Raw genomic sequence first — 15538 nt, forward strand, 5'->3', positions numbered from 1 at the left:
AAATAGATAATATCTTTATTATTCTATCAATTAATTCTTCAAAAAATTTATATTTTATACTTAATTTCTTGACATTTTTCCAAACGAAATTCTTGTGTGTAAAAAATTAAGGAAGTAATCATATTATTATATATACATATTATAATATTATGTATGTTATATTATTTATGTAAAACAAGATATCACCTTATTGAATTGATGTCCGTTGTTAATACATTTATAGTATTTATTGAATAGGTCGGTCAGTAGACAGTCACAACAAATTTCAAATTCCCTCAAAACGGTAACTAATGGTTATTTAGATTAAATGCTTGTATTTTCATAAAAATATAACAATTTTCAAATAATTATTAGACAATAAGACAGCATTTCTATTTTTAATTATTAAAATAAAAATAATTATATCAGGCAGAGTATACTGCGAATAAACCTATTCCGGGTTAACATTGTAGACGACCTTATGTGTCTAAGAAGCACAAACATTTAGTTCATAATTCTTATTTCACACGTCTAAAAAAAAAAAAAAAATGCAAATACAATACAACTAATTAGTCTGATATTTTAATTAAAATTTTTTTTATTATTAATTTGTATTATAAACTAAATTATACAAGTATTTTCTCCCAACAAAATAATTTACATGTTGCCCTAATAGAAAAAATAATTTTTACTTATCATTTACAAAAAAAAAATCTATATATATATACCTTTACTTATAATATATATATATATATGTTTAATAATTATTATTATTAAGTGCGAGATCCTTTTGAATGAACAAGCTACAGTGTAAAGTGAACTGTCTCTTTAATCTTGCTCAAACAACTCGCTTTAAAATAACTTAAACATTAGTACTTTGGAAGTGGCGTAATCAAAATTTTTATTCTTATAAAATTTGGGAACCTTTGAAATATATATATATATATAAAATGTCATCAAATTCAGTCGTACAAATCAGAATGGCAAGCTCTAATAATAAGTAGTGTTAAGCCACTAAAAGAAATTTTAACTGAGTTTGAGAAAAAAAATATTTGTTCACATAAATAAATCATTACAATTTTTAATTTTTATAATTTAACTGAAAATATGTTACAAAATTGTGTATATATATATTTTTTTTATTATTATTTAAATAGAATAAGGAGATATCTTAAGCCAGTTTTAACATGATTTTGAGCCAATATCCAACATTTTTAGTTACGCAATATAAAAATGAATAAAACAAACAAAACAATCTTAGCTTAATGATTACTTAAATTAATTATTACTTTTTTACTATTATCATGAAATTCATATATTTTAAATTAATTTAATAATATCGAGTTTACAAAAATGTATAATACATAAAAAAACATTGTTAGTCAGTCGATTGTTGACTTAAGGCTGAATAATTATTTTGTCTATTAAGTGCGTCTAAAATTTTATTGTAATTTCAAAACCATCGCTTGGAGTTGTTGTAGAGTTAAGACAAATCTGAAATTATAAAAAAATAAATCAATTAATCTACACAATATAAATCTTAAGAGGATGTAATACCTGCATGTGTTGTGTCTGTCTAACAAGTGCGTAACATAGCAAATTTTACGCTCAGCAGAACACGTGCAGCACCGTTAGTTTAAAAATTAGTGCGAATTGACCTCTTTTAAAATCCAAAAGTAAGATTATTATCTAAACAACCTCATAGGTTTTTTATTATATTTTAATTTTAACTTGAGTAATGAGTATTTTAAAATTGTAAATTTTTTATACATCTTAAAATACTTATAACTCACGTTAAAATAAAAAATATAATAAAAAGCCTATGAGGTTGCCTAGATAATAATCTTACCTTTCGATTTTATAAGAAGCCAATTCACTTAAATTTTTAAATTAACGATGCTACACGTGTTCTGCTGAGTGTACAATTTGCTATGTTACGCACTTGTAAGACGGAGACAACACATGCGGGTATCACGTCCTCTTAACAATTATTGTATCATTTCAAAATACTTATGCCATGACATTTGAAATTAAGTACAACAGTTAAGTTAGTTAATCAATTATGAAGCACTAAAGAATATCTGCGATTTGGCAGATGTTTGTTAACAAATTTAAAATTTTTAAATGAGAAATTAGACTAGAATTCTAGAACTGAAATTGATAATCAGAGCAATGAAGTTTAAATTTGATAATGGTTTAAGGTCGTCACAGCTTAAGAGTGTGTGTGTGTGTGTGTGTGTGGGGGGGGGGGTCTTTGTAGGGACCTTCAATCATTATTTACCCCCTATAGAAAGTGGTCAAAAAGTTACTGTCCAAACCAGATTAATATAGCTTAACGTATCTATAGTTTTGTCAAATATGTAAATATGGTAGTTGAGTTATACCCGTAGTGCCTTGCAATGGTTTGATGAATCTAGATACAGGGAACAGTTCATTAAGGATCACTTTAATGTCGATAAAAAATATTATGTGTAGCTTGTGCGTGAAAGTAAAAGTCACTAAATACTAGAATAGATCATTTTCTTCTTTGCTAAACAAAATAATATTAAGTCTGGAAAATTAGAATGGTTTGATAATAGTTGGTCTATTTCATTTTTAAAACAGTTTAGACTGTTAGTTCTAGAAAAGTTATGCTGTGCAGTATTAAACCGTTACCATCTGCATAGACGGATCAGCTTTATTTCACAAGGCTAGTTTAGGCAACTATTCTGCTAAACCAATCTGTCCCCACAAGAAAATATCTAATTATTGACAACAAAAAGAGATTATGAAAATATAAGTATAGTTGAGTAGTATACAATAATTTTAAATTTTTCTGAGTTTAAAGAGTACCTATTTGAATATTAATATTTTATTACCTAAGAAAAAGAAAATACACAAACAAATATTATCAACACAATATAACTTACAGCTTGGATCCTCAGCTGCTTCAAAACGTCTGTGCAATTGATCATTGGAGAACTTAACAAAAGCTTCATACTGTTCAGATAATTTCATGTTTAAAATCTTGTCATATTCTTCACGTAATTGACTTTCACGTTCATTTAACATACGTTCACAGATCATTCCTACCTAAAAAACAAAAATGTTTTAGTATGTAGCCAGTAAGTATTTAGATTTTTATAAAATAAAAACCAGTATTTAATTTAAAAATCATAAATTAAATAATATCAACTTAATGAAGTATATAATAATTAACACTTTGCAGATATGCTTTTAAGACGGGAATTTTAGAGAACGCTGTGTAAATGCAACATGTTGTTTTAATACATACAAACTAAAGATTGGGTAGAGAAAATTCTAAATTTTGTATGTATTCTTCATCTTCTTTAGCTTTGCCGTATCTTCCAACATTATGGGGTCAGCCAGACACTGCATCAGCTACCATTTGTCCTATATCTCTTTGATACTCATACTACCTATTATTTCCGTGTCATTATTTTATTTTTTAGTCTTCCTCTTCCTATCTTTCTTTCTACATTAATTTGTATAGCCAATCTCACTGCCTCCAAGTCAATGATCATCATAGCATAACTATCTTAATCTATTCTCCCTCATTTAGTTTACAATTGATGCTCTTCTTATACCACTTCTATCAAGCTTTTACAAGTGAGTTACATTGAAAATTTTAAGTATATGGGGACCACTATTTATTAAGGTATATTATTTATATTAATACATGCAGTATAACAATAAATTGAAGATCTAATAATTTATCTTATTTTATTATTTCTACATTGGAAAATTGAACACTTTTTTATCACTAATAAATACTTTACTCCGTAATAATGTGTTAAAGTGTGTTTAAGATTACCCACACAATCAACCAATATTAGGATATATTCTTTAGTACAATCAATCAATATTCCTCTCAAGACCAAACAGTTGGCAACCCCTGATTTAAACTACATAATCTGCGCTATACTCGCCCTCTGTTCTGTTTTTCTATTTATTGCCCAACATTCCGATCTATGCCTCAACATAATAGGCCGCACAACCGCTTTATAAAATCTACCCTTTCAACTCAATGGCATTCTTTCATAAAATACTTGTAACCAACCACTAATAATCCTATTTTTGATGTAAGCCATCATTGTTTTGTACCATCAACTGCTGGATTATTTACTAAAAAATTATACACAATTTTCTATGTTTTACTCCTACTTATCTTTAGTCCGTTCCCTTCAAGTGTTACTTACAAACTAATACATCAAATTAAACTCACGTAAATCATTGAAATAAATTATGAAAAACAATTGGGTAGGTACTCAAAAACATGAGGAAATTTGAAAACATAAATGTGCATTTGTGCAATAGTTTCATAAAGTTCCAACAATTGTAAATTAAAAGAAATACAAAGTAAATACTGTTTTTACAATTTTTTTTTAGTATTTAAATAATTATTAAATATACTTGGCGAAAAGTGAAGAGCGGTTTGTCTTTGGCTGATGATGGAAATGTATTCTCAGATGAACTATCTGAAGAACTGTCATCCAAATTACGATTCTCTGATAATTCCATGTTAAGCTGACGCTTGCGACGCATCCTTTGAACTTCTTCAGTTAAACTAGCAGACAACATTTCTAAAAAAAAAAAAATATTTTTAAATAGGTAATTTTGTTGTATTTAGTTGTATTCAACTTTATATAAATATTATTTAGGGATGAAACATTTTAGGTTTTTTTTCGATATTCTATTTTTGTTTTTAAATAGGTACCTAGGTAGGTTAATTATTTTCACCAACTTTCAGCTTTTGGAAATCAGTATTTATCAACTACAGTTTAAATCTAAATAAGGATAGGTGTCATAATATTTAAATATTATCTGTCAAAAGTCAAAACTCTTTTAAGACATTTTTTAAAAATGGAAAAGAACTTTAAACTTATATACACAACAGAAAAATAAATGTTAACATTTGATTCATAGACATTCTAAACTTAATTAGGTAAGCACCCTGAAGTCTGGACATAATTAAAATGTCAACTTTGTTAAAACTCCTTTGAAACATAGACAATCCAACAGTAATAGTAATTTAAAATTAAGACCTGAAGAATTATATATTATATAGAATTGTTGAGTACCTATTTTCTAAATACTGTAAACAATAGGTATTGTTATCATTATTCATTATTATGTTAATAAGATATATTTTGACCAATTTATGTCGGTGCAATATTTGTTTTTACTTTCAGAACCACGCAAAATATTGACTAAATGTATTCATGTAAAACTGTGTTTATTTTTATGATTTTTGAGTAGATAACCCGAGAGTAAAATAACATAGCTATTATAAAAATTATAGAGAGTAATGTTTTTGAAAGTTTGACATAAAATATTATTAGTGTTAATATTAAAAATATAAAATGTATTGATTGTTTAACATCATCACATAGAGCATTATATGGAATGTAGAATAACATAGAGGAACAATTGTAATAAAAACCATATTCACTTTAAATTTTTATTCCTTTCAATAGTTTTACAGTACAGAGCAGTGGCACCAAACCTGTATTAACCCACTGGGGTAAACCCTGTTTGAGAGTACTATCTACCCAACCATGCGAGATTAAGAGGTGGGAAGTCACCCAGCTTGGTCCTTAGGCCTACCTCTTTTCAAAAATATTCACTCTACTTGCCATAAGTGTCCGGCGCCACTGGTACAGATTTCTATGTTTATATGATAACAATACAACAGTATGAAATCTACGGGTTAGGTTAGTATGCTTACTCGCTTTCATATAGATGGGTAATTTAAGGTATTATAATTATAAATACAAATTTAAAACTAAAAAACATTTATACACCCTATTATAAACATACAAAATGAAAAAAATAGTATTGGCTTAATTTTTCTATCTTATAGTTATCTTATCATATTATTTCTTTGTACGAGTAAGTACACTCAATCACTGTAAATAGTAAGTTGTAATTGCAATTCTTAAGATAAGCCATGAATTAAAATGTACAATCAATAATTTTAAGATGACTCCACTGATAAAACCTATTATTCCAATATTAGAAAAATAGGTAGGATAATATTATTGAAACTATTTTATATTCATCACATTACTCAATATCAACGTTTATGAGTACCGACCATGCATTCGTGATTTAGTATTAAATTTTATTGAATCCACAAAATTCAAAAAAATTTTATTTAAATGTCATAAATTTTTAAACAACTTTCACACAAACTTAAATGTTACAGTCTACTTTTATTCATAAAAGCAGCTTAAATGATGTAATGTTTGCTGTATGCACTTCAGAATATTTATAATATAATTTTTTATTAATGACTAGCTAGATTATTACGATATTATTATCGTTTTATCAATATATTTTTGTTTTGTAACAAATCTCAAACACATTAAGTTAAATTTAGATTCCGCAATTAGGATAATTAGGTACATATAAAAACTTCTAGATAAATGGAAAAAAAAATGTTAATATCATGAATTAGGTAGATAATTTCACATTTGAAGTGTAACATTACACTGCATTATAATTGATTAAAATAACTAAATTGATTAAATTTTCATATAATATAATATATGTAATCAAGATATGAAATTTAACTAAATAATAGTTAAAAACATACACAAGCAGCCAGGTACACTGATATTGATATGAAATCATGACTTCAGAGGATGGCTCATCAAAATATTTACTCAAAAAATGTCTTATAAAAACATGTTTGCACAAAATAGCAGATATGGAGATTAAAATCTAGTTCTGTAAGAACCCCAATTTATGATTTTTAAAGTTGTAAGTCCTAACATCAACTGTCGAAAAAAATAAAAAACAGGCTTCTTATTGAATAACCTCTGTAATTTTGTTAGGTTAGGTGTTTTACAACAAAACCACTCGGTAACCAATGTTCTTGGAACATGCCAAGTATGTTTTAAAATAAAACCGCAGAAAATTACATCGAACTGGTGCTGCAACACATAGCTAACAATGCTATATCTTAATCGTTGTATGTCGACAAGTTTCCGCGAAACGTCTTCTTAATTTTTTCTCAATAGGACACCAAACTTCTAATACTTTCAAATTCGAGAATTGAAACTTTAAGATAAATAGAAACCGAAAGAAAATTATACAAGTACAATATACTAGTGGGTATATTGCTAAAAAAATTAAGTTTAAAGAAAATTGCCACATCAATTATATTAATTTTCAATAATAAATATGGTTATAGAGAAGAATCTAAATAGTGTTTCTAGTTTATTAATTCTAAGAAATTCAATTTTAGGTTTAGGCACGTATATAATCCAGTAGTAGAGTAATTGAAAGTGTCTACCTAGGTAGTTTGTATACCCTAGTATGGAAAACAAAATAATTGATTGATTTAATATAAACATATAAAGTCGTATGGGTAGGTAACCAATTGGGACATATCTTAAACACAATAAGCGAGCAAATGGTAATTAAAATAACGATCAATTGTAATAGACAACTCATTACACTACAATAAATTGTGCAGATCACCTAATATAGGTACGATGATACTATGATAGTATTAGGCATTTCATTATGTACCATCACATTTAGGATTTATAATAGCTACACCAAGTCCCAACATATCTACTACATAGGGTGTATGTCGCAAAACCAATATTAATCATTTAAACCTGCAAATAAGTTTAATCAACACTAATGAAATACGATACCTGCCAATTTATTAGTTATTGGCAAGTCTGATTAGTTTTACTGTACCCACCTACTTTGTGAACACAACGATTAAAGTTAAAATACGAAATCGAGCGACACAGGCGGTTGGACGATAATTGCCAACCAGTATAAATCGCTTTTATTTATAGCAAACGACGTCGCCATCGACACCGCCGCGACAACAGAATTAATAATAATCATCATCATCACTATAATTCAAATGCCGTTTACGAAACAAAAATAAATTCGCTCTCCTTACCTGCTGTGATTTTAGGTACGCCATCACCACCAAAATGGGGCGAGACATATTCGGATCTGGAGCTGTTTGGGGGAGAGCTCGAAGGCGATATGCTCATAGGCGTGCATCTTTGTCTCTTCGTCGGTCTGCACATAGGGGGTTCGAAATCCAACGACCGTTTCAGCGTGGCGCAAGCCATGACGTTGTTCGACGTACGAACACAGAGAAACCGATTCGTTGGGACGGCGGAACGGGCTGTAGGCGAGATGAATCCGTAAAAAATACCCGAAACGACGAGAAGTGTTTTGGAGCACGGAACAAAATGGCTTCTCTACAGGATCGTACACGGGTAACGGAACGACGCAAGTCTCGTAGGTACACACACACACACTCACGCACTCACGCACGCACGCACGGAATGAAAAACGTACGGACGGACGGGAGAGGGAGCGACTCGAGCGAGTGCGAAACAGAAATGACGGAGTACAGAGAATACATAGGACGACCAGCGTGAAAACTTATTTAAATAACTGCTCGTTCGGTCCGGTGTTACCAACCGGGGTCCGGGACCCTCACCCTCGAATCTCGATACACGTCGTAGACCGTGCATGATTGTCGAACCCAGACCGTGGGGCCGTGACCAACCTACTGATATTGACCACGTCTCGTGGAAGAACAATAAAAAAACCACCACCGTGGCCGCCGACGAGTCTTATACTCCAGGAAAATATATGTCGTATCATATTTTTATCACACACAGCAGAATAAGTGATAACCTCGGTTATCAACCTCGTCCGAGGAGCGCCGCGATCAAAGATATATATGTACACAACGGGAACCAGGAAGACTCGGCGGTGAGCGGGGACATCGGACTTCATCCATTGGCCATCTCGGCGATATGTCCTATCACCACCAATATAATAATATTTTATCGTGCGTACGTTTACACCTGGTTGGTATTTTTTATCGTCGTGTAGTTTATGTGACGTGTAACGTGTTACAAACGTTCAAGTGTAACAATTTATCGTTAGGTACCGTTTGATTATCGCTGTCATCGTAGACCAATATTTTGATTATTCAAATTATGTAAATTAACCCGTAACCGCACCATGCTCCCGGAGTAAATGTTCGATTTATGTGCAAGCCGAAACAACAATAATGGCCGGCCAAAAATTTCAGTACGACGAAAGCGGAGCGACATTTTTCTATTTTCTTCTGTCGTTTCTTGCTCTTCTGCTGGTCCCCGGCACGTATTACTGGTGGCCGAGAAAACAGAAAGAAGGTAAAGATGATCGTCGATTGCTGCCTCATCACGATCAATGTGTGTCGTTTAATTTTTGATAATATTTTGAATTTTAGATCCGAAAGCGTTGGCGTCCGAATGTTATTGTCCAGGATGTCGAAAAAAAAAACTCGTCTTGCAGTCCACTAAACCATGGGAACTGATGAAAAGGACGTTCATGTGAGTGCCTATCTTTTATCTTAGTATTGATCTTAGACCTAGTATGCAGAATATTCTCTCAAGGATTAAGGAAAAACACTAATTTTGTTATTGTTTTCAATCCACAACAAATTCTCTGTTCTTCATATTGTGAATATTAAGTAACCATTTTGTGACCCATCTGAGGCCCAACCTAACAATGACCACTATTCCTGTTCTGAAAATCAAAGATTATACTTTTTTGAGAGTACAGTAAAAAAATATAATTTTATTTATTCTGTACCTCCATATTTAATAACTACCGTCCTATATGAAAAAAAATGCTACTGAGTTATCATAAAAAAAATTTAGATATTTGTATTTTAAGGGTCTGTGAGACCCGTGGTTGATTAAATATTGAATTGTATTTATATTTTAGAAAAGTCATCATTATTGCTGGCTGGGTGTTGTTAGCTTTTCTCGCCTACAAAGTTTCTCAGTTTGATTATGAGAGCGCAAGTTTTGATCCATATGACATTCTCAATGTTCCAATTGTAAGTATTCATTAATATTTACTATATATTTTATTATTATTTTAAAATTGCTTTTAATTTTATAGGGAACTAGTGAAAAAGTAATTAAAAAAGCTTACAGAAGGTTATCATTAATTTATCATCCAGATAAAGAGACTGGTGATGAAAAAAAATTCATGAAGCTTACAAAAGGTAACACTTAATAGAAATATTTCAAAATATAAATATTAGGTAATTTATAGTTTCCAGCATTTAATATACCAATAGTTTCATTGTTCAGTGTATTATAAATAGTGAAAAACATACCAAAACCAATCAAATTGATTCAGAAAGTGTTATTTACAATCTTTTTGGTTCTGTATGAACTTCCAAAACATTGTATATTATTATGTTTTAAGTATTTCGCCAGACCAAAACTATTTTTGTTATGATTATATTATATTTGACTCCATTAACCGCTGATGGATAACTTTTTTGAGAGAGAGAATGCATGCTTGTCGGTACCAGCCTGTCGAGAGTTCATTTGCAGATTTAGTAAATTATCTGCAAGTTCATTAAGCTACAATTACTTTTATAGTTTTGTGTTCTTATTTAATACATTACTGTAAAAGATTAATTATGCTTTCTTATTCGAAAAATAATGTTTATATCTTCCAAGGCGACACCTATTTGTTATTAATAAGCTTAATACTATTCATAACATTATGTATAATTTAATAATTTGTTTGATTTTAAATTAATTTAGCTTACCAAGCTTTAACTGATGATGAGTCCAGGAAAAATTGGGAAAAATATGGTAATCCAGATGGCCCTGGTGCAATGAGCTTTGGAATAGCATTACCGTCATGGATTGTAGAGAAAGAAAATTCAGTTTGGGTAATAATAATTATTATATATTAACTACATTGACAGTAATTAGATCTTTTTAATAATTGTACAATAAATTGTGATAAAACATGTATACAACTATTCTATATAGCCGCATTTAAACCTGTTACCGTATCTTCTATACATCCCAATTATAATTTAAAGGTTATTTTGTATTCTTGAGCGAGCAGATTACTGTGTGTGTTGACATCCATAATATTGTATTGATATAAGATTTTATAAATAATGAAAAATATAAATCATTTTGTTTTTTAGGTCTTAGGACTGTATGCTTTAGTTTTTATGATTGCTCTGCCTACTACAGTCGGTATGTGGTGGTATAAGTCTATCAGATATTCTGGAGATAAGGTAAAAAAAATCTTCGAGTAGTATATAAATAAAATGTTAAATCTTATTATTTGTTTTTTTTTATATATGTAGGTTTTATTAGAAACGTCTCGGATGTACTATTATTTTTTGCATAAATCAAATTCAATACCTTTAAAACGAGTTATAATGATTTTAAGTGCTTCATTAGAATTTGAAAAAAAATACAATAGTGAAATTGTTGAACGATCTTCAGATGAACATGAAATGCCTCAAGTAAGAAAGAAACATTTAAGGTTACATAAAAATTATAGAATTGAAATAAGAATAACTTATCTATTTAAAGTAACTGTCCTATATAATTTAAGGTACTTGTTTGTTATCACCTCTGTTGTACCTATTATGTTATTTGTTTGTTAAAAAACTTCCAAATAAAAATAAACAGTAATATATGTTGTTTACAATTAATAGCAGCATAGTTAATAGTTAATATATCATAACTCACTAAAGTTCATTTTTAACAATATTGTAAAATAAGTTGATAATTATAATATTGAAGTTTTAGATTAAAAGTCTCCTGAAGTCCTGACACAAGGTTGTCTAGTAAAGCAATAACAAACATATACTTAATTTAATAATAACATTTTTGTTGCTTTCGTAATTTTCATTATGATGTATTATTATTACTTAAATATACTGATTAAATGAATACAGTATTAATTTGTGTTTGTTTTTCTTTGCTTTGATTAATTTAATTATTAAACATTCATTTTATTTTCCAGCTTATTAAACAACTGTATAATTTTGGAGAAAAAGCACAAAAAGAACCACCACTATCCTATAATTATTCAATAAAAGCTAGAGCTTTGATACATGCACATCTGTCTCGCCTAGTACTAAAGGCAGATACATTAGATTTAGATCGTATGTACATTGTGAAGAAATGTCCATATTTAATACAAGAAATGGTTGGTGTCGTTTCTCAATTAATTTTACTAGCATATGCTCAAAGAGGTTTGTATGATTAATAATAATACCAAAGTGTATACCTGTGTATAAACAATTAATGAATTGATTATTTTATTTTGCTTATTAGTGCCTCGTTTGCTTAATATTGAAACCATAGAAAACTGTATGAAACTTTGTCCCATGGTGATCCAAGCATTATGGGAGTATAAAAGTCCATTTATGCAATTACCATACATTACAGAAGATCACATAAAACATTTCGACAATAAAAAGGTTGGTTGTGTAGTTAATTTAAACAACTTAATTTCTTACTACTGTCATTGTATTGTAGAAACGTGTTAGAAGTATTCAGCATCTTGCTCAATTAAAAAATGAAGACAGGCGCAGCACATTAAAATTTTTATCCGATAGTCAGTATGAAGATTTAGTAAAAGTATTGGGTAGAATGCCTTATATAGACTTTAAAGTTCGTTGTGAAGGTATGTAATGATTTGTTCATAATAATAATTTGATTTTTTCTTTAAAATGTAATATTTATGTTATAACATTTTATTCAGTTATTGATGATGAAGCTACTACAGTTTATACAGCTGGAGCTATAGTAACTGTGACTGTGCAGTTGAAAAGACGTGATATGAGGGTATTGTTTGGTGACGAATCTTATGCAGACAAGCATCATATTGAGGTAGAAAAAAATGCTGCTAAAGAAATAGAAAAAACAGAAAAATCAGAGAAACCTTTGTCTAATGGAGATGTAATAGAAAATAATGAAGATATTGAAAATAAAGAAACAAAAGATGATGAAAAAGAAAAAAAAGTAACTAAAGGTATTTGGCAGCAAAAACGTCAATCTGGAAAAGGTAAAAAAAGTGGAAATGTCAAAAAACCAAAAGCTACTTTGTCAGCATCTGCCAAGAAAAAAATTAAAAAGAAAGAAAAATTGGAAAAAGCAAAAGTATGTATTAGTTTGAATTATTTAATTTATAGTTGATTGTAAACTGCAATAATAAAATTGGTACTTGATAGGAGCTGCATAATTATTAACTACCATTCCCTTGTATTTTTACTTAGTTAATCTTGTATAATCGAATGCTTCTCTTTATAATTATTATTTCACGTTTATTCTTTATTTCTAAATGATTTTGTAATTGAATTAGTTACTGCTAAAATTGACATTTGAAGGTACTGAAGTTTTATTATTTCTCATAAAAAAAATATAAGAATCATCGTGTATAAATCATAATCACCAATTAATAAACATTTACATTATTCCGTGTTTATTTAATTTAATTTTATAGTTGGGAGATTCAGAAACTAAAGAAACTGAAGATGATAAACCTGAAGATAAAGAACAATTAAAAGATAGTAACGCGTCATCAGATGATGACTCTGATTCAGATAACGAAAGTTCCAGTGATGCTTCTGGAGACGAATCAGAGAAGACAGATGCTGAAGAAACAGCTGATGATAAAAAAAAGGTACTTATAATAATTATTGTACAAAAAAACTATCAACTCTGGGTTGTTTGTGAAAGTAGAAATATTGAGTAAATGACAGATTTGGAGTTTTAAAACTCATTAAATTCGTATGCTAAATTAAACTTTTCGTAAAGTAATTTTTATGAAAATGTGATAAAAGAAGAAAAATAATTTATTAATAGTATAATTTAATGTGTATCATGTGTTATATGTAAATGTACCTAATATATGTCAGCATGTAATTATAAAACAATCGAGGATTTACATGTATAATATTTGCGTAAGAATCCCCATGAAAAATGTTGTAATTTTAAGAAGTAACATAGATTTGCCATACATTCACATTTTAATCTCACTCCCTCCCATTGTTGTATACAAATATATAATATAGGTTGCACCAATTGATTTTTTAAGAATATTTAATATTGCATATCTTTATTATATAGGCACCATCAAATAATGATGACGATGATGATGATGATTGGGACAAATTTCAATCTGGAGCTAATAAAAAAGACAGAGTACTTGAAGGCAGAACTAAACAGTCACATTTGGTTCACTCCCCATATTTTCCTGAGGTATAAAAATTATTAACTAATTGATTATTGTTTATATTTTTAAATAATTTAAATATCTTAACAGGAAAAACATGAATATTGGTGGGTTTATTTGAGTGATCGAAAAAGTCGTACATTATTAACTGTTCCATATCATGTCACTGAACTTGTTGATGAAGAAGAAATTCAATTAAAATTTACAGCTCCTAGGTGGCCTGGAGTTTATGTATTTGCTGTTTGTCTTAGGTCAGATTCATACTTTGGTTTTGATCAAATGCATGACATCAAAGTAAGTGCTTACTTTAAAAAAAAAATCTTGGACATATGATAAATTTATAAAGTGTTTACTTAAATTATTAGTTTCAATAGTATCTAAAAATTATATTATATTTTTTATAAATCATAACAAAATAGTTATATAACAAGCATGAAATTGCATGTATTAATTATTAGTATTCACTACTTAGTCAGTATAATTATTAGTATAAATTCAGTCAGTTAAGCCTTTGCGTTGAAAAATATTTTTTATTAGAAATACAAATTAAAAATATTTTCGGTAGCAAACCTATAAATCATGGTTGAAAATATAAATTAAACACCAGAATTTTCAAGTGTTAAATGATTTTAAAATATCACAATAATATACTGAATCTTAGCAGATTCTTTTAAATTCTTTGTCAACCATTGTAGTAATAAAATCTGTAAATACCTTCTATAAAGTACATGATTAGTTTTCCCAAATTAAAAATATACCTATTCAATTAACAATTAAAAACATATATGTAATTCTACGCATTATTATTTTCAGTTGGATGTAAAAGAAGCACCAGAACCTTTAACAGAACATCCACAGTGGGATATTTCTGATGAAGAAGATGACACTAAAGAAGAAGATAAGCAAAGTGATATTTCAGAGTTTACTACCGATGAAGATGTCGAAGATTAAATAATATAAACATATAAAAGCTTTGGGTGACCTGACAAACAAAGAAGTTCAAAACAATAAGTAGAGTTAAAAGTAAGTAAAATAATATAAATTATGATAATATTATTTTAAGGCTTTACATATAAAGCAATTTGAAAAATATATTCATCAACAAAATAGTGTAATTATGCAATATTTTCGATATTAATGTTGTTTTACTATTCATAATATTATATTCAATGTTAAATTTAATTTAAAAATGAAATGCTTTTTTTATTTGACTGATAAAATATATTTTGTTTAAATCGATTATTAATATAATAAATTTATATATTTAGTCCTCTGCCTTATTCTTTTACCTACTTTTCACTTATGTAACAATACAACTTATATATTTCTTAATATTTTATTTACCAAATAAGAATTTTAAGTATTCCATTACATGTAACTGTAAATTTGTAACTATGCAAGTTATATACAGAGTGATTCACCAAGCATGCTCACTCCCATTTTTTCCTTTAATAATGAATTTATTCAAATTCAGATTTTTGGAATCTTAATATGCTCAAAGATC

The 15538-nt window shown here is 28.7% G+C and overlaps 2 protein-coding genes across 2 annotated transcripts; one reads left to right on the forward strand and one right to left on the reverse strand.

The window, feature by feature from the left end:
- Positions 1-722: 722 nt before the first annotated feature.
- Positions 723-8371, reverse strand: LOC111039291 (akirin-like). Its single transcript, XM_022322742.1, has 4 exons — positions 7910-8371; positions 4393-4562; positions 2889-3051; positions 723-1473 (listed from the first exon to the last, which is right to left on the reverse strand). Exons 1-4 carry the CDS (start codon positions 8085-8087, stop codon positions 1463-1465), a joined length of 522 nt encoding a protein of 173 aa, XP_022178434.1. The 5' UTR covers positions 8088-8371; the 3' UTR covers positions 723-1462.
- Positions 8372-9046: 675 nt separating this feature from the next.
- On the forward strand, positions 9047-15057 carry LOC111039288 (translocation protein SEC63 homolog). The gene is made up of 15 exons (XM_022322736.1): positions 9047-9170; positions 9248-9350; positions 9748-9862; positions 9928-10033; positions 10587-10717; positions 10985-11077; positions 11150-11311; positions 11818-12049; positions 12132-12277; positions 12336-12483; positions 12562-12959; positions 13303-13482; positions 13929-14060; positions 14125-14328; positions 14848-15057. Exons 1-15 carry the CDS (start codon positions 9047-9049, stop codon positions 14983-14985), a joined length of 2412 nt encoding a protein of 803 aa, XP_022178428.1. The 3' UTR covers positions 14986-15057.
- Positions 15058-15538: the final 481 nt, after the last annotated feature.

The sequence above is a fragment of the Myzus persicae genome, unplaced genomic scaffold (assembly GCF_001856785.1).
Source record: "Myzus persicae strain clone G006 unplaced genomic scaffold, MPER_G0061.0, whole genome shotgun sequence".
NCBI classification, from domain to species: domain Eukaryota; kingdom Metazoa; phylum Arthropoda; class Insecta; order Hemiptera; family Aphididae; genus Myzus; species Myzus persicae.

What these genes read in the sequence shown, in the direction of transcription:
- LOC111039291 (XM_022322742.1), bottom strand. Translation starts at nt 8,087, where the DNA reads ATGGCTTGCGCCACGCTGAAACGGTCGTTGGATTTCGAACCCCCTATG. An exon ending in CGTACCTAAAATCACAGCAG is followed by an intron (nt 4,563 to 7,909) that starts GTAAGGAGAGCG and finishes TTTTTTTTTTAG; the next exon opens with AAATGTTGTCTGCTAGTTTA. An exon ending in CGCTCTTCACTTTTCGCCAA is followed by an intron (nt 3,052 to 4,392) that starts GTATATTTAATA and finishes TTTGTTTTTTAG; the next exon opens with GTAGGAATGATCTGTGAACG.
- LOC111039288 (XM_022322736.1), top strand. Translation starts at nt 9,047, where the DNA reads ATGGCCGGCCAAAAATTTCAGTACGACGAAAGCGGAGCGACATTTTTC. An exon ending in ATTCATGAAGCTTACAAAAG is followed by an intron (nt 10,034 to 10,586) that starts GTAACACTTAAT and finishes AAATTAATTTAG; the next exon opens with CTTACCAAGCTTTAACTGAT. An exon ending in TCAGATATTCTGGAGATAAG is followed by an intron (nt 11,078 to 11,149) that starts GTAAAAAAAATC and finishes TTATATATGTAG; the next exon opens with GTTTTATTAGAAACGTCTCG.